Source organism: Coloeus monedula (assembly GCF_965178545.1).
Source record: "Coloeus monedula genome assembly, chromosome: 4".
NCBI classification, from domain to species: Eukaryota; Metazoa; Chordata; class Aves; order Passeriformes; family Corvidae; genus Coloeus; species Coloeus monedula.
In genome coordinates, this window is record NC_138784.1 from 61,175,166 (window position 1) to 61,201,494 (window position 26,329).

A 26,329-nucleotide genomic window follows, 5' to 3' on the forward strand; every position below is an offset into this window, starting at 1 on the left:
GTTATTTGTTATTTGGTTTTGGTTGTTTTGGTTTTTTTCATATCTAATATGTTGTCAGTTTATTTAAAATAATAGGTAATAAATACTGTTCTCCTCCAAAACCTAGTATTATTCACTTCTAATGTGTGGCACAAAACATCCAGTTTCTTTCCAGGTGCTGGAAAATTGTACTGTTGTGGAATAAATTGTGGTTAAAGGCTGCTTTATTACTACCTGTTGTGGTTTCTCAGATTATTTTCTCAAAGTGTTACTTTAGCAGGAATAGATCACTGGAGCATTTGTGAAGTAAATAAATGCAGTTATGAAAATGTGATACATGTACCAATTTATGTTAACACTATGTATATAGAGATCTTGTACAAGATATAGATTGTGTTGCATGGATGCCTAAAATTGAGGATAACTTTCTTCTTCTTCTTCCCCGAAGCAAGAGTTTAGAAGCTAAAACCCGTGGTTTGGAGGGGTGGGGGACACACTGCATATGGCTTTTTTGCAATATACTTCATAAATCTAATGACAAAAATCTTTTCAGCACTCTTGTTCTTAAAAAAAAAAAAAAAAAGTGAACTATTTTGACACAGCATTACTGAATGTGAATTTTAAGTCCTTCCTCATAGCACTGGTGGACCAAGGTAAGAAAAACTCCATCTCCTTCTATAGAACCACCTCTTCCACAGGGATGGATGTTACACTGAATCACTTTATTCCCAACCTTAAAAATGCTACTGGATCTAGGTGCAGGCAACCCCAGGTCTGCACGAGCCTTCCTCTGGGCTACAGATCTGACAGCAGAGTCCCAGTTAAGGAATGATTCTTGATCTCTCCCCTGGTCTTGTAAACTTCCTGTTTTAGGAAAATCCCTTACAGTTTAACTGCTTTTTTTTTTTTTTTTTTTTTAAGCTGAGCACTGAATGAAGCTGGGTAACAATTCCATCTTTTTTTTTTTTTTTTAATCTTCTCAGTTTTGTTTTAAATTCACTTTGGAAAGAAACTTGGAATATTTCACTCCTAGACAAGTTGAAACAGAGAGGTTTTTAGCTGTGAAATGAATATGTCATCAATTGGTACTAAGGAAACAAACGGTCCAGGAAAACCTCACCCACCTGCCTTTTTTATGGACGTCGCTCATCATGGTGATGTCAGTGTGATTTCTTCTGTAGGAAAAGCACAGCTTCTGTAAGAAAATCTGCAGAATCAGAGGCAAAGAAAGTATCTGGTTTTCTTTGAAGGATCAGCCTTCATTGAAAGCTTGCCAGCTAAAACAAGAGAGACATGTAATTCTGTTTTTGTTCCTCACCTTGAGTTGCCTTTACCAAACGTTCCGTTTCACTGTTGCCTTCTCTGGCTCTTCTGGACCCATAGAAGCAGCAGCAGAAACAGAGCCCCTCAATTCTGACCTCTGATCTAACAGCGACCCCTGTCTCCATACAGAACGATCCGGGAACAGGCATGATGACTCGTTTCACCACTGGAAAGTCGTTTGAGTTGCCAGCGTGTTAAACAAGCCATTCTTTTTGCTAGAGCAACGAGTCAGTCTTCAAAACTTTATTCACCATTTTGCATTTGAAATCTATTTTAATGGCAAAATAATATGACAAATGGTGTAATGCATGCAAGAAACAATAAGGATAATACATTTAATTAGAAAACAGTGAAACACCACACCAAGACAAAATTAACTGGAAATAGAAGGTAGGTCATACAAACAGGGAAAAGATGGAGAATTTTGTGTAATCATACACAAAATATTTGCGTAATCATACACAAAATTGGTTTCTACGGAAGATATTACAGTATCTTCCCAACTCACAGTTGCCTCTTATTGCAATAAAAAGCAAAGAAAGAAGTTTAAACTGTCTCTTCTTACAAATCTGTTTTATCCTGAAACATGTACTTGGATCTCATTTTTGAAAAGCCAAAAAAAGAGATTATTTTATAAAAAGAGGTCATTTTTCAAATTGTGGGCATTAAGCACAGCAGCAAGAAAACGTAGAGTGAAGCAAGAAAAGTATGGACTTAAACTAAAGTTTCCTTATGCAAATCCCGAGTTAATGCTGATTAGCCCAGCTACCAAGTGAGTTGCTTTGTTTCTGGAATATAAAGCAGCTCACTACATCCACTCAAACTTGATAAATGAATGGAATGTTATGTTTAATTTTTTAAACTTTCTTTTCATGAGCCATCATTTTCATCAGAGGATATGCAAAGCCAAGTAACCTTCTAAATTCCATTTTTAAAAACCTCTAGTTGAGTAAAGCTGAATCAGCAAAACATCTTCCAAAACCCCAGTTTATAAAGCTCTTTTTCCTCCTGACAGGCATACTGGCAATTATCCAGGTGGCTCTTTCTTTTCTCTTTTCTTTTCTTTTCTTTTCTTTTCTTTTCTTTTCTTTTCTTTTCTTTTCTTTTCTTTTCTTTTCTTTTCTTTTCTTTTCTTTTCTTTTCTTTTCTTTTTTCTTTTCTTTTCTTTTCTTTTCTTTCTCTTGCAATAATGCATTTCAGGGGATAAAAGTCACTGAAAGAATCTGGTTTGTTCCTAGTCCTCTTCTAAGTGCTGAAGAGCCCGAACTGACAGTGACAGATCACTCCAGATGTTGCCTCCCACCTCCTACAAGGAACAAAGTTTTGCAAAATCTCAGTCGGCAACCTTGGGCTGCTGATTGTTCACCACCCTGGTCTTCTTCCTACGTCAAGCTCTTGCACGCGGGATCTCTGTAGGTCAGCAGCGGTCTTTGCCGCCGAGGGCGGGTAGCGTGAGCACCGCAGGCGGCTGTCCCGCACCACGTCCCGCGGCCCTGTGCCGCCCGCGCCTTCCCGCCGCACCCACCAGGGGCCACTGCAGCCGCGGGGATGCGGCCGCAGCTCGGGCGCATCGCTCAGGCGTCTACATCGCTAAGGGAAAAGTAGCGCGACAAAAAGTGTTTGGCATAAAATTCGTAGAATTGACATTATAATCACCAGTGCAACATTTCCATGCGGGATTGGGCTTTGCTTCTTCCCACAGAAGTTTGCTTCCTGTTTATCACTATTTGCGATTGCCCCAAAGAAATCTTTAACTCAAGGCTCCAGATCCTGCCGGCTGCTTTGCGTGGTTCAGAGCAAGGCGTGAGCACTGGGATACCGGCAGCCCCCCCTTGGGCCCCCACACGATGCTCATGTTGCCCTGGAAAGTAGTTTCACTTTATTTTTCCCCCCGACATAGCGAGAACTTAATAAACTGAATTTAAATGAATTTCGGTTTAACTTTGTTCTGGATGACGGATCTGAGACGACAGGTGGCTGCGGCGTGGGGAAGCGGCCGAGCGTCACCGCCCGCGGAGCGCCGTCCGCGCGGGGCAGTGGAGCAGCCGCAGCGGGACCTGCTCCGGGCCCGCACGGCCCCGCCGGGGCGGGCAGCTCCCCCGGCCGCCGAGAGGCGCCGGGCGGCGGAGCGGGAGCCCCGCGGGGCCGAAGTCGGCCCGGCCCCCGCCGCCGCCGCCCGGGAGGGGCCGGGCGGGGCCGGCAGGAAACCCCGCCCCGGGCAGCGCCCGCCGCGCTCCGCGCAGCCTGCGCTGCTCAGCGGAGCCGAGTCGAGCCGGGAGGCTGGAGCGGGGACAGGACGGGACGGGAAGGGACGGGACGGGACGGGACGGACGAGGCGCGGCGGCTCTGCCGTGTCGCGCAGCCACGCGGGACCGCGCCGCCCGTGGGCCGGCCCCGCCGCGGGGGCGACCTCGGTATTTGATTTTCTTTTCTTCTTTTTGGCGAAGGAGAGGAGCAGCAGGTTTATGCTAATCGCCCTCTGGGGAGCGGCGGCGGGAGGAGGAGGAGAGGAGCCATTTTGAACTCACTTCAAAGTTTAAGGTGGAAAAGTTGGAGCTCTCCAGCTCGCTGCCCGCGGAGCGGGACGGGGCGCGGGGCTCGGGGCCGGCGGTGCCCAGGAGGCGAGGGCGGTGGGGAGGGCGGGCCGGCGGCTGATGGATGCGGGCGGGCGGGCAGCCCGGCGGGTGGATGGATTGTGCAGCAGCCCGCTGCCCGGCCCCGCTGCCCGCTGAGCTCCGGAGATGCCGCGGCTGCTGTCCGCCGCCGCCTGCGTGTCCTGGGCCGCGCTGCTCTGTGCCCTGGCGTCGGCCGGCGGCAGGGACCCGCGGCCGCACCGCGCCGCCCCTCTCCTCCACCTGCCCGCCGGGCGCCCCGCCGCTGCCGCCGCCGCCGAGCCGCCGGCGCTGCCGCCCGCCGGGCGCCTGAGGGCTGCGGAGACCGCACCGCGCCGCGCTCCGCCCGCCGAGCCCCGCGGGCCCCGTGGCGGCGGCCCCTGCCCGCGGCGCGCCCGGCACCGGGCGGCCGCCGAGCCCCGCGGAGCCGCCGCCGGCTGCGCCCCGCTGCCGGGCAAGGAGGGCGGCGGGCGGCGGGGAGCGCGGCGGGCGCGGAGCCTCAACAGCCCCCCGCAGTTCCAGCTGCCTAGCTACCAGGTCTCCATTCCCGAGAACGAGCCGGCCGGCACCGCGGTCATCGTGCTGCGGGCCCAGGACCCCGACGAGGGTGAAGCCGGCCGGCTGGCGTACTCCATGGAGGCGCTCTTTGACGAGCGCTCCAACGACTACTTCACCATCGACGCCGAGACGGGCAGCGTGGTCACTGCCCGCAGCCTTGACCGGGAGACGAAGGACACCCACGTGCTGAAGGTTACCGCCTCCGACCATGGCTCCCCACGCCGCCGCTCAGCCACCACCTATCTGACAGTGACTGTGAGTGACACCAACGACCACGAGCCAGTGTTTGAGCAGCCCGAGTACCGGGAGAGCATCCGGGAGAACCTGGAGGTGGGTTACGAGGTGCTGACCATCCGTGCCACCGATGGTGATGCCCCAGCCAATGCCAACATGCTTTACCGCCTGCTGGAGCCAGGAGCTGGTGACGGAGTCTTTGAGATTGACCCGCGTTCTGGGGTTGTGAGGACCCAAGCCTCAGTGGACCGCGAGGAGGTCTCTGAATACCACCTGGTGGTGGAAGCCAATGACCAGGGCAAGGATCCGGGACCACGCAGTGCCACAGCTATGGTGCACATCACTGTAGAGGATGAGAATGACAACTACCCTCAGTTCAGTGAGAAGCGCTACCTGGTCCAGGTGCCAGAGGATGCCCCAGTGAACAGCCAGATACTGCAGGTACAGGCCACAGATCGGGACCGGGGCAGCAATGCCCAGGTGCACTACAGCATTGTGAGTGGCAACCTGAAAGGCCAGTTCTACATTCACTCTTTCTCTGGTGCCATTGACCTGATCAACCCTCTGGATTACGAGACTATTCGGGAGTACACGCTCCGGATCAAAGCCCAGGATGGGGGCAGACCTCCTTTGATCAACTCCAGCGGTATGGTGTCAGTGCAGGTTGTGGACGTGAATGACAATGCCCCCATCTTTGTGAGCACTCCCTTCCAGGCCACAGTGCTGGAGAATGTTCCTCTGGGCTACTCAGTGCTGCACATCCAGGCTGTGGATGCTGACTCTGGAGAGAATGCCCGCCTGGAGTACAAACTCATAGAGATGGCACCGTCCACTGGAGGTGCCCCTGCAGCAGGTGACTCTGGGTTCCCTTTTCAAATCAACAACAGCACAGGGTGGATCACTGTGGCTGCAGAGCTGGACCGAGAGACTGTGGAAAACTATCACTTTGGGGTGGAGGCCAGGGACCACGGTGTGCCAGTCATGACCTCCTCAGCCAGCGTGTCCATCACTGTCCTGGACGTGAACGACAACAACCCCACCTTCACAGAGAAGGTGTATCACCTCAGACTGAATGAGGATGCAGCTGTGGGCAGCAGTGTCCTGACCCTGACAGCAGTGGACAGGGACGTTAACAGTGTTGTGACTTACCAGATTACCAGTGGCAACACCAGGAACCGTTTTGCCATCACCAGCCAGAGTGGAGGAGGGCTGATCACACTGGCCTTGCCCCTGGATTACAAGCAAGAAAGGCAGTATGTGCTCACAGTCACTGCCTCTGATGGCACTCGCTTTGACACCGTCCAGGTCTTCATCAATGTCACAGATGCCAACACACACCGCCCAGTCTTCCAGAGCTCCCACTACACAGTGAGTGTCAGCGAGGACAAGCCTATTGGCACCTCTATTGTCACCATCAGTGCCACTGATGAAGACACGGGGGAGAATGCAAGAATCACTTACATTTTGGATGATAATATCCCCCAGTTCCGCATTGACCCTGACACAGGCACCATCACCACCCTGATGGAGCTGGACTATGAGGACCAGGCCTCCTACACGTTGGCCATTACAGCCCATGACAATGGTATCCCCCAGAAATCGGACACCACATACGTTGAGATCCTCATCCTGGATGCCAATGACAACGCACCCCGCTTCCTGCGCGACCGCTACCAGGGCTCGGTTTTTGAGGATGTGCCACTCTCCACCAGTGTCCTGCAGCTGTCTGCCACTGATCGTGACTCAGGCCTCAATGGCCGTCTCCTCTACACATTCCAAGGTGGTGACGATGGAGATGGAGACTTCTACATCGAACCCACTTCTGGAGTGATACGCACACTGCGCAAGCTGGACCGCGAGAACGTGGCTGTCTACAGCCTGCGGGCCTTTGCTGTGGACAGGGGCAGCCCACCACTGAAAGCCTCTGTGGACATCCAGGTGACTGTGCTGGACATTAACGACAACCCCCCTGTCTTTGAGAAGGATGAATTTGATATCTTTGTGGAGGAGAACAGCCCTGTGGGCTCTATTGTGGCACGGATCAGTGCGGCTGATCCTGACGAGGGGACCAATGCACAGATCATGTACCAGATTGTAGAGGGGAACATCCCCGAGGTCTTCCAACTAGACTTGCTCAATGGAGACCTCACAGCCCTAATGGACCTGGATTATGAGAGCCGGACGGAGTATGTCATTGTGGTGCAGGCCACTTCAGCCCCTCTCGTGAGCCGAGCAACTGTGCACATCCGCCTCCTGGACCAGAATGATAACCCACCCGTGCTGCAGGACTTCCAGATCCTCTTCAATAACTACGTGACCAACAAGTCCAACAGCTTTCCCTCTGGCGTGATTGGCAAGATCCCAGCTCATGATCCCGATGTGTCTGACAGCCTGGCCTACACTTTTGTCCAAGGCAATGAATTAAACTTGCTACTTTTGGACTCTGCCACTGGGGAACTCAAACTCAGTCGAGATCTGGACAACAACAGACCCCTGGAAGCCCTTATGAAAGTGTCAGTCTCAGGTAAGCAAGCGTTTGAATGTGTGATTCTGCTTGTCAGACCAGTACAGGGGCATGGACAGAAATAACACACTTGCAGTTTGGAGTGTAGCTTTTGGTTTCCTGAAGCAGCAATTTATCTGTGAAATTTTTGGAGAGGAACCACAAAAATGTATCAAGCCTATGTGCTGTAGATTGAAGTGGCGCTTTGAAGTTATTTAGTAAACGTGGATCACAAGGATAAATAAACATGAGTGTGCATGGAAGGGTGCTTACTCCCTCAGCTGAGGTGGTACCATGGCTGGAGCTTTTCTGATGTGGTTCCATAAAGGTAGTAAATGATGTAACTTGCAAAGATGTAGGGAATGCGTGTGTATCTGTAATGCTCCCTCCCTCTTTTTTTCTGTCTCCCTTCCCTCTTTTTTTCTCTAAAAAACAAAGTTCAGATTTGGTGTCTCTGCTTTTTGAGCAACAAAACATGTTTACTCCCTTCTGTGTACTTAGAGCTTTGGCTGGCAGTTCCTTAGACCTCAGGCCAGAGCTAGTGTAGCCCAGGGGGAAGTGCTGCTGGTGGAGCTGTGCTGGTTTGCATTGCTGGCCTGCACTTCTGTGGGAAACGGCAGCTCTGAGTTATGGCCGTGTGATAGCTGTGTAACGTGGCCCATGGCACTGGAGTTGCTTTAGTGGCACTAGGGGCAGATACTGGCCAAATGCAGCCCCCAAATCAGGGCTGTTGCCGGGAGGGAGAGAAAGGGAGAGGGAGAGATACTGTGCCATTAACTTCATTGAGAACTTGTGTGTGTGTGTGTGTGTGAAGACTGTTCGATATTGTCCGATATGTACTTTTATTTGAGCACATACACGCTCTTAGGATATTATTCTTTTTCTGCTCAGTTGCTTGTTTATCATGGAATTACTTTTTATGCCTCTAATTGTGGCATCAATCATGCACTGAGTAATTTCCTCTGCAGGTGCCACTCTATAAAGTTTACTGTGGACCTGATCCCATATTTCTGTTGACTTTCAAAGGTTTAGCCAGATGCTTTCCTTGCTGCCTCTCTCTGCAAACTAAAACTAAGATTTGTGTTATCTTTGTAAAAAAGAAAAAAGTTCAAAGTAGTAGGTATGTAAAATCACACTTGGGGAGATCATTAGAAAAATAATAATCAAACTGTGGCATAATCCCAGGAGTGATTGTTTTGCTGTAGAAGTGTCCACGGTGTGCAGCAAGGCATCGGAAAAACGAGCCACACTCTCCCTTGTGTTTGCAGGCTTGAGTTTCTTTTTGCTTCAGAAAAATGAAAGTGATATTAACTGAGCTGACTGATTTTGCTGCAGTGTGTCTCCTGAAAAGCCACTCCTGGTTCTTCCAAAATGCTGGGGGGCAGCTTATGTGGTAAGGTAAATGCTGTTTCCATGTCCTGTGAGGACTTGCAGGAAAAACAGACAGTAGGCTTGTGGCCTTAAAGAAAAACATTTGGATTAAGGTGCAGTTGATTGCATGGTCACTGTCTGTTTGAACCAGTAGCTCTTTATCTGGTAGCAGAAGATAAGAACTCATCTTGAAGCACAAAGCTTGGAAAAGTTGTTAGACTAGGTGAAGAATGTGTTTCAGAAAAATAGCTGACATGAACGATTCCTTTCTCAGTATAACGATTTACACAGTTTAAGTGGGTGAAGTCCAGGTAGGAGTGAAGACCTGTTTTCTTATGCGGAAGATTGATTGTTCCAGCATCATTTTCATGTTTTGTGGAAGTGTGAACTTTGAAACTGTGCTGTGATGTTCATCAAAATGGACTGTCTGCTGCATGTCTTGAGATACTTGAAAGGTTAAAGTTTTTTATGGCTAGGATTTTAAGATAATTTTAACAGGCACTGAACTACATTTGACATTTATTTGGAGAAGTTCCTCTGTGTGGAAATTGGAAGGGCAGTTTGTCATTGGGTGATTAGTCCATGCAAGTCTCACCTGCTTGATTTCTCTGATTTATCTGATGCAATTCAGAAAAGAAAAGAGACAGAGAAGAAGCTCAGACAGAAGTACTCCACAGGGTTATCTCTACGTGTTGCAAAACACCTGCAAATCATCTGCTAAAATGATCTGCCAGTTAGCTGAAAAAAAACGTGTCTATGGAGTAGCCATTAACCTTTCAACCCAGACAAACACAAAGTCCTCAGCTACTCACAGCTGCTCTTAGGTCAGGGAAGGACTAGAACTCTTTATGAACTTGGGGAATTTGATCTCTATATGAGTCGGAAATAACAGTGGTGCTATAAAAATCTTATTTCTATCTAGAGATGTGTTGTGCTGCAGAGGCATGTGAGTGTGTGCAGTGCTAACGAGGAACCCTGCTACTCCACTGAGTTACTTTGAGACACTGATACGTGGCTAAACCCAGCACTCTTTCCTTTGACTTGGGGATTATTCAAATAAGCACGGTAATTTTGGCCTTCTTCTTATAAACAAAATTTAAGAATCATGAAGACCAAGCAAATGGAGCTAATAGGCTTCATAAAGCTGTCAGAAGTTTCATGTCAGCATTGTCAGAAACTCTGTGGGGTGGTGAGCAGCTGGGGCAGGCTCGGGGCGTGCGTGGCTCTGCCCTTGCCTGCGTGCTGTGGTACCCGTGGGGTACCTGTGGGCTGTGCCCCCACAGCCAGTCAGGAACCAACCGAGGCGGAGGAGGGAGGAGTGTGGGTGGTGTGGATATTAGCATTTTGCTTTGGATTGGGAAGGAGCTTTTGAAGTCTGTGTCTTTTGAAGTGAATCTCTCTTCAGGGTTGCCCCTCTGCCTGTTGTACAGAGCCGTCTGAGTGAACAAACCGGACCCCTTTTTCATGCAACTGTTCCAGAAGTGCTCCAGGGTTCCCTTAAAAAGGCACATTCTCCTCTTTCTAGTGTACCTTCAAGGCTTTCCTACAGAAAGGCACAGCTTTGGCTTTATATTCCCATGTCTGCACATTGTGTCGTTGTTTTAGCAAATGGGGTGAAATCTGGACTCTGCTGAAATCCTGCCCCTGCTTTCCAGGAGGGGCAGGATTTTACTCTGGCCTTCTAAAACAGGTGGTCAAGAGTCGATCAGTCTGTAATTTCTTATTGTTACTTATAAATATGTGGCTTAAATTGACAGGATGGTTAAATATGATTACTTTTTGTCCACAGTGATGTTCATGATAATGTTAAATTGGGATTTGTTTGGTCAAAAAATGGGTTAAACATTGCTGAAGTCACATTGCATTTGCTTGTGTTATACATTTTATCACCGTTCCTGCTGGGGTGGCAGGGGGAAGGCTGGTATGAGCATTAGCTTTGCACAAATGTTACACAAGTTTGCCTGGGTATCACATTGCAAACACTGCTGGCACCTGCTTGGCTGTGTTGCCACAAGTAGTCCCACTTATCATCAACGACAGCTCGGTGGGGTACAATAGATGTGTGTGCAAACTCTTCTGGGAACTCAGCCTAAATCAGCAGTGCAGACAAAACCCAGAGTGGCTGGATGCTGCAGCTTTTGAGTGGTCCAGATAAATGTAAAATATCATTATGCAACCTACAATATACAATTCTGGGAAGGTGTTGCACCTCGGGCACTAAAGGATAGACACCCAAGCATTTTTGAGGACTGTGCAAGCTCAAGTATTGTCTTTTACATTTCTTTAGCTTTAAATATCCAGTGGCATTCAGTGAGGTTATTGACTATCTGCAAATAGAAATTAACATAGAGCTTGTTTGTGTCACAATCAACTTTGGGAATTTTTACTCAGAGCTTTGTAAAGGATCTTCATTATTATTGTAATTTAAAAGTCATTATGCTAATGATCCTGAATCTCCAGGTCTGTGCCTTCTCCATACGAATACAGATGATGCAAAACTTTGGTGCAGCCCTTCTGAGAAAGGTGAGGCTGCAGCTGTGCCTGAGATACAAAGCATTGGGGGTTACTTGTGTGAGGCAAGATTTGAGATTAAAGGGAGAAAGGAAATTCTAGCGAAAAGGTATCCTTGTAATTAAGGGCCTTGTGAGCTTTGGAGGCAGGTCCGTAGGGCAGCTGCTTCTGGCTGCCAGCAAGGACTTGCTTCCAGGGACAGCGAGGGGCACTTAGCACCCAAACTGGCCTCCGTAGCCTCCCTCCCAGGGAAACATTCCTGCAGACAGCTGTTGTAAGGATCCCTGTGAGTTATACAGTTAGGAGATGATGGAAATGGATGGGTGGAGACGTGGAGAGTCCTCCACTTGGAGCAGGAGAGGTGTTTGAGCCTGTTGTGTGGCTGCAGGGCTTTTGCACGCTGGCATCCCAGGGGCCTTGGGCTCTTGCACTTCCCTCATGCATCCCACCATAGAGAGAGAGGGGAGAAGGCAATGATAGGAGACCCATTTAGGAAGATGGCCTGATACCACAAGCTGCAGGATTCATTGTGCAGTTCGGTGGGGCTGAAGTGAAGGATGACTAATAGCTAGTAGTGGTGAACATTTACATTTATTTTCCTAAAATAGCAAATCAGAAATAGTGACCGTCGGTTAAAGTTAGGGTAGTTCCTGGATCTGCTGGGGCTACCTGTATCCTTTATTGCATCAATATAGGTTCTATGTTCTAATTCATGCTGCAAGATGCATTTTAGATGTGTGTCCTTCCAGCTGGCTGGAATGTGACTTTCCCTTTTCAACTGTATGATCTGTTCCAGCTGATGAAAACCTGGCTGCCTTGTTGCTTCCCCACAGGCTTCTTTCCACTTCATGCCTGGATTTCATAGGAGTGGTGTATTTTTATTTCAAAAGACAGGAAAACATACATGGCAATTAGGGAAAAATATTCAGTGGAGGTCTGACTGACAAAGTAACATTTTACTGAGATAAAATGTATCTTCTCTCTGTCAATAAATAAAATGTTGATACTTTTCTCAGCAATTTCTGGGAAAGAAAGAAGCTAAGGTAAAAAAAAGAAAGTATAAGAAGAATGAGAATGGAGATATGACAGGGAGAAAGATCTAATAGGCTTTACTTGTTAAGTCTCATGGGAAAGAAATTAATTGTAGAGAAGTATGATGGTGGGATTACCTTGAAAACTTTTTTCCTCTCATTTTCAAATTATTTGCAAATGACGAGATAGTTGTAATAAGCATTTTTAAAAATTGGATTAGTAATTGGCTTATATTTTTTGATTGCTTTTTAAGCTTCAGGGTATATTAAAGAATTGGTTTCCTTGGTGTATTCTCTTGTGATTTGCTTCCCTCTCAGAAGTCACTGAAGTATTCTTACTTCTGACCTGTGCTCATGGGTTCCGAAGAATCCTCTCTTATTCTGTTTTTGTGGTCATGCATTTCAGAATTGTTTTAGGCCGGGATTGTGGAACGTGCTGCAAACTGCCAAATGCAGAATAAACATTGAATTGTTGTCCAAGTAATGGCAAAATGACCCTTTGTTTAGAATACAGGAGCAGTTTTCTAAGTTTTGATGTTGGCGTGATAGTAAACCTACAGTGGACATGGTGGTGGGGAAAGTAGATGATGTGAAGCAGTGGGATTTTATACTTCATTATCTCCAACATCCCAAGCGTTACCTGAGGAAGCATTTGGCTGCTGATAAAGCCTATCATTTTACATCTGCTTATTGAATGGTCCATTTTCCTTCAGTGTATATGCTTAATACCTTGGAACTCCTGTCCATTGTTGTCTCCTGTCTTGGAACTAAATGAATTTTCTCAGACATCCCATGACTGAGGAACATAATGTGAGGTTTCAGAGTATAACATTAGGTGAAGGTAGGTTGTGTGCTCACTGCTCTTCTGTAGGATGATTGAGAGACCCTTAGCAGACATTTGGTTAGGAACCCAGACATCCTCACATTTCAACCAGTCTGGTCAGAGCATCTTGATCAGAATATCCTTGTATCTCTCAGCATCTTCACGGAGGGTTTGGAGTGACTCACTCGTGATCTGCCTCCTCCTCAGAGTGTGCAGCAGGTCTGTCAGACACCCCTGCGGCTGACAGGTTGTCTCCAATCTTTAGGCTGGCTGGGTGCTCAGGGTTCATAGGTCCAGGGGCATGTGAGAGCATGCCACACCTATGATGGTGGTTCCAGTTCAGCCAGATGTGTAGCTGCTGCATACATTGGCATAACTGAGCTCATGTTTTTCTGGTTATTTTGGGTAGAGACAGCAATTGTTGGGCACAGGTTTGACTTGCAATGTCACTGGGCCCCTCAATTCCCTTGTAGGTCAGGTGAGACTGATATGAAGAGCCTGGGAATATGACCACTCTGAAATTTGGAGCAGGAAACAAGTAATTGTGAAGCAGAAACCTCTTTAGGCCTGTGTGCAAGTACCTTTTCAATATTTAGCAGTGTAGGCAACTCTAGCAGTAATGCTCATGCATGGAGGATGAGTAAGGGAAGGATCAAATGTCAAGACACAAGATCTACACTCTCCATTCCTTCACCCTCTCTTTCGTAAGCCCTCAGGTCTCTGAGAGTCATTGGTGTGGACAAGCTCTCTGTGTTTGAGTACTTGAGATAACAACACTGCTTACTTGCTTACCTCAGGATTGCCTAAGTTACAGGGTTTGGGCAGCTATCTCTCTTGGCTTCCTTTGGCCTACTGACTTGCATTTCCAGAAATATCTATGGAAAGTATTTAGGAAATGTAGGAGAGTTAGAAGAGCGGAAGATACTCAGATCAGATCTAATGACAGTCTTTGGCAATCTTCCATGTTACAGTTTTTCTGTCCTGGTTTCTGTGGGAATTATGATGTTTTTAGGTAATACAGTACTTCCAACTACTCTGACATCTACTTTGCCATTTAAGAAACAAGCATGGTGGTACTGTCTTTTCTGAATGATAGGCTTTTTTGTTGTCTGCTCCTTTTTTAAGACTCCTTGGACAAAAGATTGCATAAATCAAAGTACAGAACAAGTTGACGAGGGACTCAGTTCTTCAAAGATTTGTTCACAGTGGTTGTCCACTTGAAACAAAAAACATCTGAGACCTAATTAAATTCAGTTTTGCCACTTTGTATTTCTGTGACAAGTGACAGTATTATTATTCCCCCCCAGTGGAGCTCTTTGTCCAGTGCTGAAAAACACTGAATTACCTATAGAAGTAACGCAAGTTTCCAAAAGGGGCAGGATGTAATCTTTATCAAAAATTTTGAAATCTGTTGGGACTTGCCTAGGGCCTTTTTTTTTAAATTCGTAAGATTTTGCTTGAGAATGAAATTCCATGTGTTGATCTTGTTGGATTGAAAACAGCATTATCAAAGGTACAGCTTAGCTTTTATGGTCAGATCTCTATCTGGTACCATGATCATCTTCTATATCTCTTCAAATGCAGGTTGCAGTCATGACTGGTTGATAAGCAGTAGGGCTGTTGACTGGAAATGTCCGTCTCACTCCACTGATGAAAGAGGGAACATAAATGACTGACTTGGGATGATTGCCTTGTTGTTAGGTGGCTAAAGTTCAGTGGGATGAACCCACCCTGAATGTGTGTGCCAGAACGGAAGGGTTTGTTTTCTTTTGGAGAGATGATTGTACTTATTTCTGTTACAGCAGACTACCTGTAGCAACAGGCTTAGCAGACTAGATAGAAAAGATGGGGGAGGTTGTAATTTGCAAAGAGGAAAATGTTTTGCCATGAATAATGTTAGGATATACTTTAAATATTGTCAAGCGTTTGAGTGAATGAAGGAGGAAAGTAAGCTTTTATGGGGATTTGGCATTCAACAAAGAAAGAAAATTTTAAAATACTTCAGAAAGATGATCTTCACACTTGAAAAAAAGCACTTGAACAGAAAAGTAGGATTTGCTGGACAGAAAGGAAAACTGTTGGACTTTGTTTCAACAAGTCATTAATGCTGCTAAGCTGTAACCACCTTCATATTTATTCCAGTGTTTACACTTGCCAAGCACAAAAAAAGCAAATAAATGGAGCAGTAAACCTGTAATAAATCCTCAGGGGAACACATAGATGTGTTATGTTTATCACATACAAAGGAAAGTAATCTGTTTTCAACACCATTGCCTGACACATGATAGATGCTACTTTCCATCAAGTCTCCAGCACTTTTGGAAATGACTCGTATGGTCAAAATATTTCAGTGCTTTTTGAAGGATGCAAAAGAAGAATCCATCATTAACATGTCAACATGGCATCTCCTGCCTGCCGTGGAGTCTGTGGGCTAGGCCCAATTTCAGGAAGAAGCAAAAGGGGCAAAGCAAGGACTGTGTTATCAGATTTGAGTTTCCAAGATGTGATGGCCAGCACCTAGCAGTCTGTCTTTGCTGTTAAATCCCAAGGGGCTGTTACGTTTGGAAACTAATGTACTCAAGGTGGATCTCTGTAGCTGCCATGCCACCAGAGCATACATCATGGGCACAAAGATCTGCTGGATTGGTTGGGTTTGCTCTTTTCTTTCACTAGCCACTGATCAGACTCCTTGATCCTATTCAACACTGATGTTAGCAAGTCATTGAGCTTATTGCATTGAATTCCTGTCATAGCACTTTTGAACTTCCCAGGAACCGGCCCAGCCCCTCATTTATTTGTGTGCTTGCAGTGGTGTTCTTGCTGACTCTGTTTCTAAAGGAGACCCTTGAACATCCGAGCTGTGATTTTTATTTTTAAAATGCTTTGGCTGTGTGCGTTTAGTTTAAACCATGTAAAAGCTGTCCCACACCAGTGCACTGCTTGTTTTAGCAGCCTCCAGACACTGCGGGCACCGCTCAGCATGACTAGGGAGAGACGTTTGGCACCTTTCATGCCTTAGGTCTAGTAGAGGACTTGGATCTAACCAGCAAGTGCTACAGCACCTCACTTGTAGATGCCTGTTCCCTGCAGCCATATTCTGTTTTAGGCAGTTAAGTGTCCTATAAAGTGGGAATACTTGAAATACCATCCCACTACAGCTTGGGCACTTCACTCAGCATAGCGATCCAGACACTCAGCAAGGGCAGAGATGGGCTGGGCTCCAGCCCTTGATCTAAGAGCTCTCACTGTGCTATACATAAGGAGGAGCCCAGGTTCAGAAGCTGTTGTGGGACTCCCATTTCCCATCTCTTTGGTAAGTGCTGTAAGCCACAGGATCACGCTCACTCTTGGAGAGAGCAGGAGAGGAAGCTTTCTGGCTCATGTACATGTGCACCCCTGCTTCAGCAGCAGTGTGGGCAGTCTGGCTTTGACCCTCAGCTGCTGGATGCTGTTTAGGCCATAACAAAAGTGGGGTCATGAACCATTCAGGCCATGTCGGGACTAGGTCACTTCTGGTTGTAGCCAGGAACTCAATTCTTCTCACCTGGGAACTCAAAGGTAAAATAAACAAGAACCCTGGGAATTTCCATGGAGTACTTTCCTATTGACCAGAGATGATTTGTTTGCCTTCTGGCTTTAACTATTTGTAAATGTATTCTGATTTTATGTGGAGCAGCCCCCAGATGGGCTAAAGGGTCAGTTATGTAAGAATTAATGGACTCAGACTTAAATTACGCTGCTGAATGTTCAGAGTCCAACCATCTTCGCCTACTGTTTAATCCTCTTTCTCCCTGCAGCTTGCCATGATGATAGACTTGCTAGTAATTGTTGACATGTTGCTGCTCGTCGCTTGAATGGGGTGGCTTTTCCTGCAGTGTGCTTGCTGCTGCTGTAGACAGCCAACGCTGCCCTACACATGTGGTAAAGGTCTCTTGGCAGCAATGACTGGGTTGAACTATCCTGTCGGCTGACTCAGTTTCCCTTCTCACGGGGTGTATTTCTGATGTTGGTCTCCTTTTACTGACACAGTGTAATTTAGCGGTGTGTGCTGTGCGTGATGAGCTCTCCATCTGGCAGATAATTGCCTGCTAGTTTAAATCCCATCTTAACTTCAGTTTATGGAGATCATGAACCTGCTGGTGCCTTCTGGTTAGTTTTGCAGGGTGTTTGCAAAAGGATTTGTTACAAGTCAAAGTGATGTGGGTAAATTTCTCTGAGTTTTTTTGATTGATAGGTAAGACAGATTAACTTCTAGGTCCTGCTTACTAAGCTACCTGACATGATTCTGCATTGAGTTTGGCAGTCTGATACCGCCTGGGTTTGTAGACCAAGCTGCTGACAGCAGGCACTGGTTGTTTGCGCTGGTTATGCAGAGTGGGAACCCTGGGTATACTCTGGGACCTGGTAGATGCTGAAAGCTTGTTACACAATACATCTGGTGTTGTTCTTTCCTTCTTCCTTATTTTCTTCTCCTTTCTCCCTTTGCACTCACTGGATCTGTTTGCCCTATTCTGTTGTGCAGCAAGGTGCTGTATCTCTGGAGTTTGCTTGCTGCAAGTTTGTACAGGGCTGTGCACAGCAGAGACCTCACTGGGCTGCTTTTGTAATACCTGCTGTAAATAATGAGGAGAACCAGCAGGCATCGACTGAGTGACTGCCCTGTGAGATAACAGACAGTGCTGGGGACATCCTGGGCCCGGCCCATGGTGTCTGTGGCAGGCGCTGGGAGCTGGCGGGTAGCCGCCCACCAGGCACAGGGTTTGCTGATGGTGTGGCAGCCTCCTTTCTTACCGCCTTCCCTCTTGCATTTGAGGAGGTAGGGCAGATTTCTCATCCATCCCATACCCTCTTCTGACCACTGTGCTCTCACGTGCTATTAGGAGGGTTTGTTGGTGCACAGTGAGGGGCAGGGTCCATCCCTTCCAGGGCTGCCCTGTGAGATGTGCCTGGTGAACCAGTGCATTGCCCATGCAGCCCCTGCACTTCCACCGGCAGTTCTGGGGTTGAGACTTCAGTGATTATGGCTGCTGGTTGCAGCTTCCAGAAGTTTTGCAGACACAATCCTTTGCCCCTCTCCTTGTGCAGAGCCTAGGGAGCCACAATATAAGGTGACAGTCCCACAGAGGTCACCAGCACAAGCAGACATTGGATGTCTGTGTCTAGCTCCAGGTTGCAGGGCATGCTGCACACTGAGTGTCAGTGTTTGTTGTCTTTGCAGTCTGTGGGAGCAACACCTGTGCCCGGAATTGGGAATTTGGCCCAGTTTGGGTATTGATGTTGACTGTATTTTTTTCCTATTCCTTGTGAAAAGTTGCAGTTCCCTTTATTGACTTGTTCCTTTGCACCTCAGCTACCCTATGGCTCAGCTAATAACAGTGTCTGGGACTTTATTCAGCTTTAAGAGGCTTTAAACTAAGAAATTCCTACTTACTACTAACAGCATTGATGGACATGACTGATTAATGGCAATAAACTCAGGTGAGAACTGAGAGACAAGGACATTTTTTCTGTTCTGTGAAATGAACATGTTTGTTTTGTATGACTGAGTTTTACGAACTTTTGTATGATCTGCTTTTAAAGTATGTCCTTTGCCAAGTGGTGGGGATTTCTTAAGCTGAGATGACTGATTCACTCCTTTATCTCAGCCAACCTGCATCAGACTGGGCTGAAGCTGAGATGCATCAGATAAAATTCTTCACACCACTACTGGCAGTTAAAAATCCATCCCTTTTTTTTCCCCTGGGGCAAGTCCTCCAGGAGAGTTTCTCTTGCTCTGAGGTTGTGTCGGTTACTCCCTGGGTTTTTGCTCTGAGTCTCTTTGATCAGTCTGTAGCTGTTAAAAGACTCCATTGCTCTTTTCAAGGCCTAGAGGGAAGTAAGGTGACAACTTTGATGGCCAGTTTGAAAGCTTTCTCAGACTGGAAAGCATCCCATGGGGCAAACAACTTTACTCACACTCTATGCATCCCATACTGGTCATATAGGATGGCTTAGTGCTGCATAAAATTTGGATATTGTGCATTTTCAGGCATTTCAATGAACTTATATAAGTGACTAATGATAAGAAAACCCTAATTAAATTTTGTTCCTGTGATGAAACTGATTTTTAGAGAAATCAGGCTGAGATTTCAGCAGTTGTGAAATTCACAGTGTTGTTCTTTGCACTGTAGAGTCTTTGTGTTTACTGCTGTAGTCATATTACACGACATTGCCTAATACCCAGCAAGGCGTATTCTTGGCTCATTCAGCAGGTAAGATTCCCTGAGGGTCACTGGATCTGTCCCTGCACTCAACAGAGATCTCAGTCTGATGATTTCACAGCCATGTATTGGCATTTGCATTTCCAGTGTTTTTTTCTTTTTGCTATACTTCTCCCTTTTATTCTTACCATGATTATCAAAACTAAGGCTCTGACTAGTTTTGTGACCTCTGTCAGCCCTTCCTGCATCCCACTTGTGGCAGTCAGCAGGCAGTTAGCTGGTGATCTGTCCTGGGGATGGGTTTTTCACTGTTGAACCCTGGCTCCATCCTCATGATGCAGTGGGAGGGGCCCACGGGTGTAGACACCTTGCAGAGATGGTCAGGTCATGGGGTGCGGGATTGAACTCTCAGCTGAGAGCTGGTCCTCTAGTAAATGAGAAGCTGATCCATTAGAACTTCAGGGTAAAGTAATCCCTTTTGGAAAGCACAGTAGATAATAATCCAATACTTAAAAAGCTGTTTCTAACCACTGTTTCTCTCCGTTATTAGACATCTTGATTAATTTATTTTCCATTTCTGTTCTCAGGTATTTTGTAGCACTTAATTTTCTCTATGATAATTTATTAGTCACAAAATCTCTTGGAACAGGTTAGCTTCTATGTGATGGCATTTCAGCACCTCTTGGATTTCCTTTGGTTGGATCATGTGTTGCTGCTTGTTTGGAGGCAATGCTGCTGCTTCTCTGAAGAAAGCAATATATTGTTACTTGGGTGTGATATGCCAGGGTCACACTGCCCCCTCTTTGGAGATGGGCCCTCCATCAATTTATATAGTACTTAAAGTGCTTATCAAATACTGGGATGGAAAATTACTCCATTTTCTGAAATGACATTATTTGGGTGACTTAATTTTCTTGCCTGCCCACTGTCTATGTGTTTGAGTTGGTTCAGAAAGATGGAAGCATCAACCACATGAAAAAACACAGTGTTGCATGGGGCTTCCACCACAGGGGCTTAATAAGTGAGATGGGTTTATTATATAAAATGAAGTATTACATGCTGTTGAACAAGGCACTGCAAATATCTCACCTCTCTCCAATTCTGATTGTTCCTAGTCAAGAAAAGTTAAGGTACATTGTAAAGAGGGCAAATTGGGGAACAGAGAATGTGTTTTACCAGAGGTATCATTTATGATAGAAGATTGCATCCTTCTTATTGCAAAATAAAAACCAAAGAGGACTATGATTGCTACCTACATCCCTGAAGTACATGAGCAGGACAGTTGAAAGAAAAAAAATGTGTAAGTGAATGTAATAAATTTAGGTGGGATGTTAGAAGGCAGTTTGAAACCTTAAGGGAAACAAATTTCTGGGATAACTTCTCTGTGAAGAGATCCAAAGAAGTGTAGCTGGGTTTAAGATAAAGCTTGATAAATTGATAAGCTTCCTAGTTGTAAGTAGTATTATGTATATACAACACATTTCCTTGAGAAACTTCCTTAAATAGAAAATTGAACTTGCTGGAGGAAAAATTATTTCCTGTTCTCTTTTTGCTGCAGAAATTAAACATACGTATTAATAAACTGTAAGAGCAATTAGCCCTTTGAACTGCCTGAGCTTGTGTAATTTGCTGTGTGTTGGTAACAGCATTGCTATCTTCTCCTAAACTTGGTATCAAAAGAAGGTAAAGAATCCACAAGGTAATGTGGTTCAACAGATACATGAATGGGGCTGGAAGTTATTCACAAATGTCACAGAATGCAAGTTGCAGCAAATCTGAATCAGTCTTTGTAGCGGGTTGAGTTCGAAACCAGGCAGAAACACCAATTAAATGTAGTGGTTTTGGTTCAGAATATTCATTACTTACTCATTTTCTTTCTGTGAGATAAGAATTAGGAGAAAAGCAAAACAGGCACAAACCTTAAACAGTTGCAGTACAATGAAAGAGTTTTATTACTAATAGAATTAAAAGTAAAGAGACAATAACAAAACAAAATTAAAGCAAATCCCCCCCCCCCCCCCTCCAGCCAGCACTTCTCTCCTTTTACCTAGCTCACACAAGGGATAACAAAACATGGGATGTTAGTCAGTGTTCCAGTTCTTGAAAAGTCTCTCTCTTATGCTTAAGGGAAAAAAGGGTTTTTCCTTCAGTTGCACGTGGTTCCCAAACTGCCACCAACAGCAGATCCGCCCGGAAACAATCTGCTGTGTGTAGAACATCTCTCCCATGAAAAATCTCACAGTTCCTTCACACTGCAAAACATGGGCCATCACATGGGGTTATTCATCTTTTTAAGGATAAGTTCTTTTGGCCTGCACATAAAGGCTCTTCTTCGCCACAAGTCTCTAACAGCCTCTTACTACTATATAGCCTGGCATTGGCATTCTTCACAATCTTCACAGGCACACGAAGATACTCCATCCCCCCATGTTCTTCAAATGGATTAAAGAGACAAACAGTTTGTGGTATTACAGTTTCTTACCACGGCATGCAAGAAGGTTTCTTTTAAGCTGCCCGCCAGAATCGTGGCACCGCCCTCTTTTCTCCCAGTCGCCATGCTCAGCTCTGTCCCATGTGACTCACTTCTCTTTCTCTCTGACTGACACCGCCATGCTGAAGAGTGTTCTTGTTCAGCCTTTACGGTGGGGAAAGCCTCGCTCCCTTTGTGCTGCTGGCTGCGTGGTGTCTTCTTCAGTTCAGCACGAAGTGTGCTGGCTGCAGACAGGAGGCTCTGCCGGCTCCCGTTGACTCCGCCGGCTCCACGTGGAGAGGAGAGGGACCCGCCGGTCCCCAGAAGCCACGCTGGATGGGTTTAGCTGTGAGCAGTCCATGGCTGGTTTTAGCTGCCTGTGGCTCTGAGGCAGCCCCCCCCAGCCACCCAGGGTCCGTGCCACAGCGTGGGGAAAGGGGGAAAAGGGCAGTGGCCCCGGCCCGGCCCGGCGGGGCCGGGAGGCCCCGAGCTGCCCCCACCTCCCAGCAGGCGAGCTCCGACCAAAAGGGGAAGTCCCGCCTTTCTGTGCGGTTTAAATATGTAAATTGTGAGAAGCGTAATTGGTCTTAAAGACTGTCCATCAACTCAGGGTCAACCCAATACAGTCTTTCTTCTGGCTATTCCAGCCCTTTGCTTCCCATCACCCATATGACCTTGTGCTGGGCTGTTTCTGTACACTGACTTTCTAAAAAGCCAATCTGCCAGTAAAAAACCCAACAAAACAAGCTTCTGACTTAGCATGGAGAAACAGCTGAGTTCATCAAATGAGTAGAAAATAATGCAAGGGAGGATGAGAGTTGACAAAAAGCCAAACTAACAATAAAAAACAGACAAAAAAGTTCTTACCTAATGTGAAGAAGTAGTTCAATGGAGCATGAGTTCCAGTGCAGAGGAGGAGAGGAGCTGTGGTAGCCAGCCCTTCGTTTAGCTTAGGGCTGCTGTGCATTTGCAACCAAAGCAAAACTAATTTTTGTAGGTTTTTTTTTTAAGAAGAGTTTCTATTGCCTGTACTGGAGCAGTTCAGCACATGGCTAGACAGACACAGGGATGGTGTTAAAGAGGAGGCAGTAATTAGGTGGGTTTAGGCTCTGCCCTTGGCTTGGTGGTTTTTCTGCTGCTTTTTCTTGAAGGAGATATTATATAATTTTGCCCATGCTTACATTACATCCCTCTGGAAGGTTGAAAGTTTTTAGAAAGTCCTTTTAAGTTATGAAGATGTTGTGCTGTCCCTCCCTCAGGCCTGTGTGACCACATGGACTCATATCAAGTGAAGGATTTGTTCCAGTGCTCTGTGTGCAGTACTCAGCACCTAATCCATGTAGGCAAGAGTGTCAGCACTCACCACTTTCTTCTATGGGTACAAAGCTCCCAGCTTTCATTTGTATGAAGTTCTGCCACCTAGAAATTCTACAGCTTGGACACTACAGATTCTGTGATACAAAATGCAGCTGCATTGTACTAGCATCAAAACTTCAATAAACACATTTAAAAACACCTGTCTTGAAAATGCACAGAGCACGTCATGAAAAATAAATGGATGCATAAATAAACGGAATATATTTTCCCTGTAGAGCGCTGCCTTTTTAAGTTTGTTAATTTAAAAGATTAACAAATTTCAGTTTAAAAAGGTAACAAATTCTCTGATAATAAGAATTTTGCATTGAGAAAGTGTACATATTTATGAGGTCTGGCTCAGTCCTTTGAATTATCTAGGCACTACTGTAACCGATAAGGGAATGCTGATAACCCTGTTAATATTTCAAGGACTCTTTGCAGCTATAGGGGAGCACTCGGTAACTATCACATTCCTTTGCACTGCAGGACAGGTTTTTTATTTGCTATCTTAATGGTATTATATACATACAGGTTTTTTTCTAGCTCAGTTCACCTTGTCTTGCAGTAGCTCCTTGGCACACAGCCTCATGAACTCTCTAAGATGCTTTTTACAGCAGCTAGGCTCATTGCCTACTCTGGTGTGGCTGGGATTTGGATTGCAAATTCCTGATCCGAACAAAGAGGGGGAATAGAAAGGGCTGGTCTCTGGCCTCTCTCACACTTTAGGAAACTTTGCTGGCTTCAGAGGATTGTTCTGGTAACTCTGGTTACACTGAAAAAAAAAAAAAAAAAAAAAAAAAAAGGCCTCTGTCTTTGCAAAGATGGGTGCAGCCCCACCAGTTGTAGAGAGGTGGTTCTGGGGAGGCTGCTGGGATTTCAGGCTAACTTGAGTTTTGTCCACACTTGTTCTCTTTTTCCCCGTTGCTTTGTTTCCTCAGAACCATGGGGCTGGAAATCCATGGGTTTAGAAAAGGCAGAGAGTGGGAAAAAAATGGATGGAGACAAGTGGTGTATGCAGGATGTGTCTGCATGTGTTCCTTCATCGGCTTGCTGGCTGCATGCAATCTGAGAAACAGCTTCTTGTAATTGATTTCATGAGCCAGTATCAGCCGGGTAGGATTTGGCCTGTGCTGGCTTGTGTTCCTTTAGGAGCAGAGGAGAGGAGTAAAACTAAACATGGTGACTCATGCGAGTCAGGCTCCTGCAATGGTCTGTGTGTATAAAAATGCTCAGAGTTGGGAAATGGGCTGTCACTGTCGTTAAATCGTTATCTGCCTTTGGTTTGCCGCTCTTTGGAGCCATTGGAGAAGGCCCATGACATCCCTGCCAGCCACAGTCAGAGGAAAAAGTGGCCGTGTGTGACTGACAGCTCTGGACAAGGACAGCCACATTACTGCAGGGCAACTGCTGAGACTAAACTTGTGTTCTTGCACCTGGGGTTCCCTTTTTGCTGTCGCTATCACTGAAATTGACCAAAATCGCTCAAATCACTCATTTGTATGGAAACCTATACGGAGGACTTGGCACAATAGGCAGTGCTGGGCTAAGCAGCCTGTAATTATTCAGCGTTTTGGTTTTAAGTGTGGCAACCGCTTCCCCTAAGCCAGGCTTGTGCAGTGCAATGAGGAAAGGCACTGCTTTGGTGTCTCTTGAACTGTGTTTTGATTTGACACCATTCTCCCTTTTCTGTTGGGTACTTGTGTGTTAAAGATGTTCACCACATGTTGGGATCTCCACCTCTCTTGTGGCATAAAATCACAGGTCTTTGTCTTAATGGCCTGGGAGGAGCCAGGTGGAGGCAGGGAGAAGGTGGCCAGATGGACCCCGGGATTACTCTGTCCCTCACCCTGGGGCTGATCAGAAGAAATCCAGTCAGGAATGCTTTTCTCCTTCATGAGAAAAAACTTCCTGAAAAGGGGAACTGGAAGGCTGTGAAGCTCTGGGGAGGAGAACCTTGTTTGATCTGCAGATGAGAGCTCTTGTGGGTGCAGCACCAGCATGGTGGCCAGGAGCAGCCGTGGGAGCAGCCGGGATGGTGGCCGTGGGCGGGAAGGAGCCCCAGGGCTCCCTCACACCGATCTTTGCAGACAGGAACAGTCTCATGAAAGCGTGGTCTTGAATATAAGGTGCGCAGAACAAGCCTCTGGGAAAAGCTGGTGCTTGCTGGAGACGTTTTTTGGGTGTATCCTGCTCTGTGAGATACAATTTCTGTGAGATACCACACACCCTCTTTGGGTGAGTTTGTTAGTCAAAAAGTACACTGACTTCCTTCTGTTTCAGGGGAAGTGAGGCTGGAGGAGAGGCAGGTAAACAGTGTAAGGGGATCTCCTGGCTTGGCTCATTTTAGAGCTAGGAGGCCACCAGGACTGGGACTGGGCTGGGCTGCCTGGTCATTTCCAGGCATATAGGTAATTAAGATATATCTTCCAATTAACCTAAGTGGCCCTTTTATTGATGTGTGAGATCAATGAGCCCAGCTGCCATACAGACAGCAGAAAAGAGTCTGGATGATTTTAGCCACTGCTTTGCATGTTTAAGTAATTTAGAGAAGACCTGCCCTGTTAATATTTACAGAGGCTCATTAAGCAAGACAGGTATGCTTCCCTGCCCTGCAGGTTAAGTGGCAAAGCCTGGCTGGGCTGGAATGGTTCCCTCTGCTTTGTCCAGTCTGGTGTGGCCAGATCTGTCCCTGCGAGTGAGCCAGCTCGGCAGGGTGCTGCTGCACCTGCCAAAAATTGCACCTGGTCCAGGGCTGCACTATGTATGCATGTGTGTTATGTATGTCTGTGGTGCCTTGTTTTGTTTAGGGCCGTAAGCATCTCCTCTCAGACCTGCTAAATGCTGTGAGGCTAAAGGGGTGTCCGAGCTAATATTCCCACTCTTGCCCTGCCTAGCAACGTGTGCTAAGGAAAATGTATGAGAAACAGGACAAGTACAGACTGATCCTTCCCTCCTTGCGCTGTTCCAGCTCGCAGCAGGCAGATGTTTAAGGGCTTTTGGGGCTACAGGTCTCCCCTGATCATGGTGTTGACTCACTGTGGGGCAAGTCAGTACCACATTCCATGGCCCCCTCATCTCCCAGTTTGTTTAATCCCTCTGAAGTTTCTGCTTTCCCCAGTGCCTGATCACAGTCCCCACCATTCAGATGCACACACTTGCAGAAATTATTTTCTGTTAAAACATCTTGCCTGATCATCTCACTGGGTGATCTTTAGTTTTTATATTGTGAGGGACAGGGATTATTTGTGTTTTATTTCCCTTTTTGTTGTGATTATGTATTTCCTTGTCATGCTTCATCTTAGCCATCTGTCCTTCCATCCTATGAGGAATGCTCCTAGTCTTGTAATATACTGTGGAG

General features: G+C 46.4%; 1 protein-coding gene across 1 annotated transcript in view; it reads left to right on the forward strand.

Moving 5' to 3' along the window:
* Positions 1-4,532: 4,532 nt before the first annotated feature.
* The window catches only part of CELSR1 (cadherin EGF LAG seven-pass G-type receptor 1), a 166,734-nt gene continuing 144,937 nt past the window's right edge, over positions 4,533-26,329 (forward strand). Inside the window, exon 1 of the mRNA XM_082279992.1 lies at positions 4,533-7,230. Within this exon, the coding sequence (XP_082136118.1) occupies positions 4,548-7,230 (2,683 nt within the window). The 5' untranslated portion in view covers positions 4,533-4,547. The remainder of the gene's footprint in view (positions 7,231-26,329) is intronic.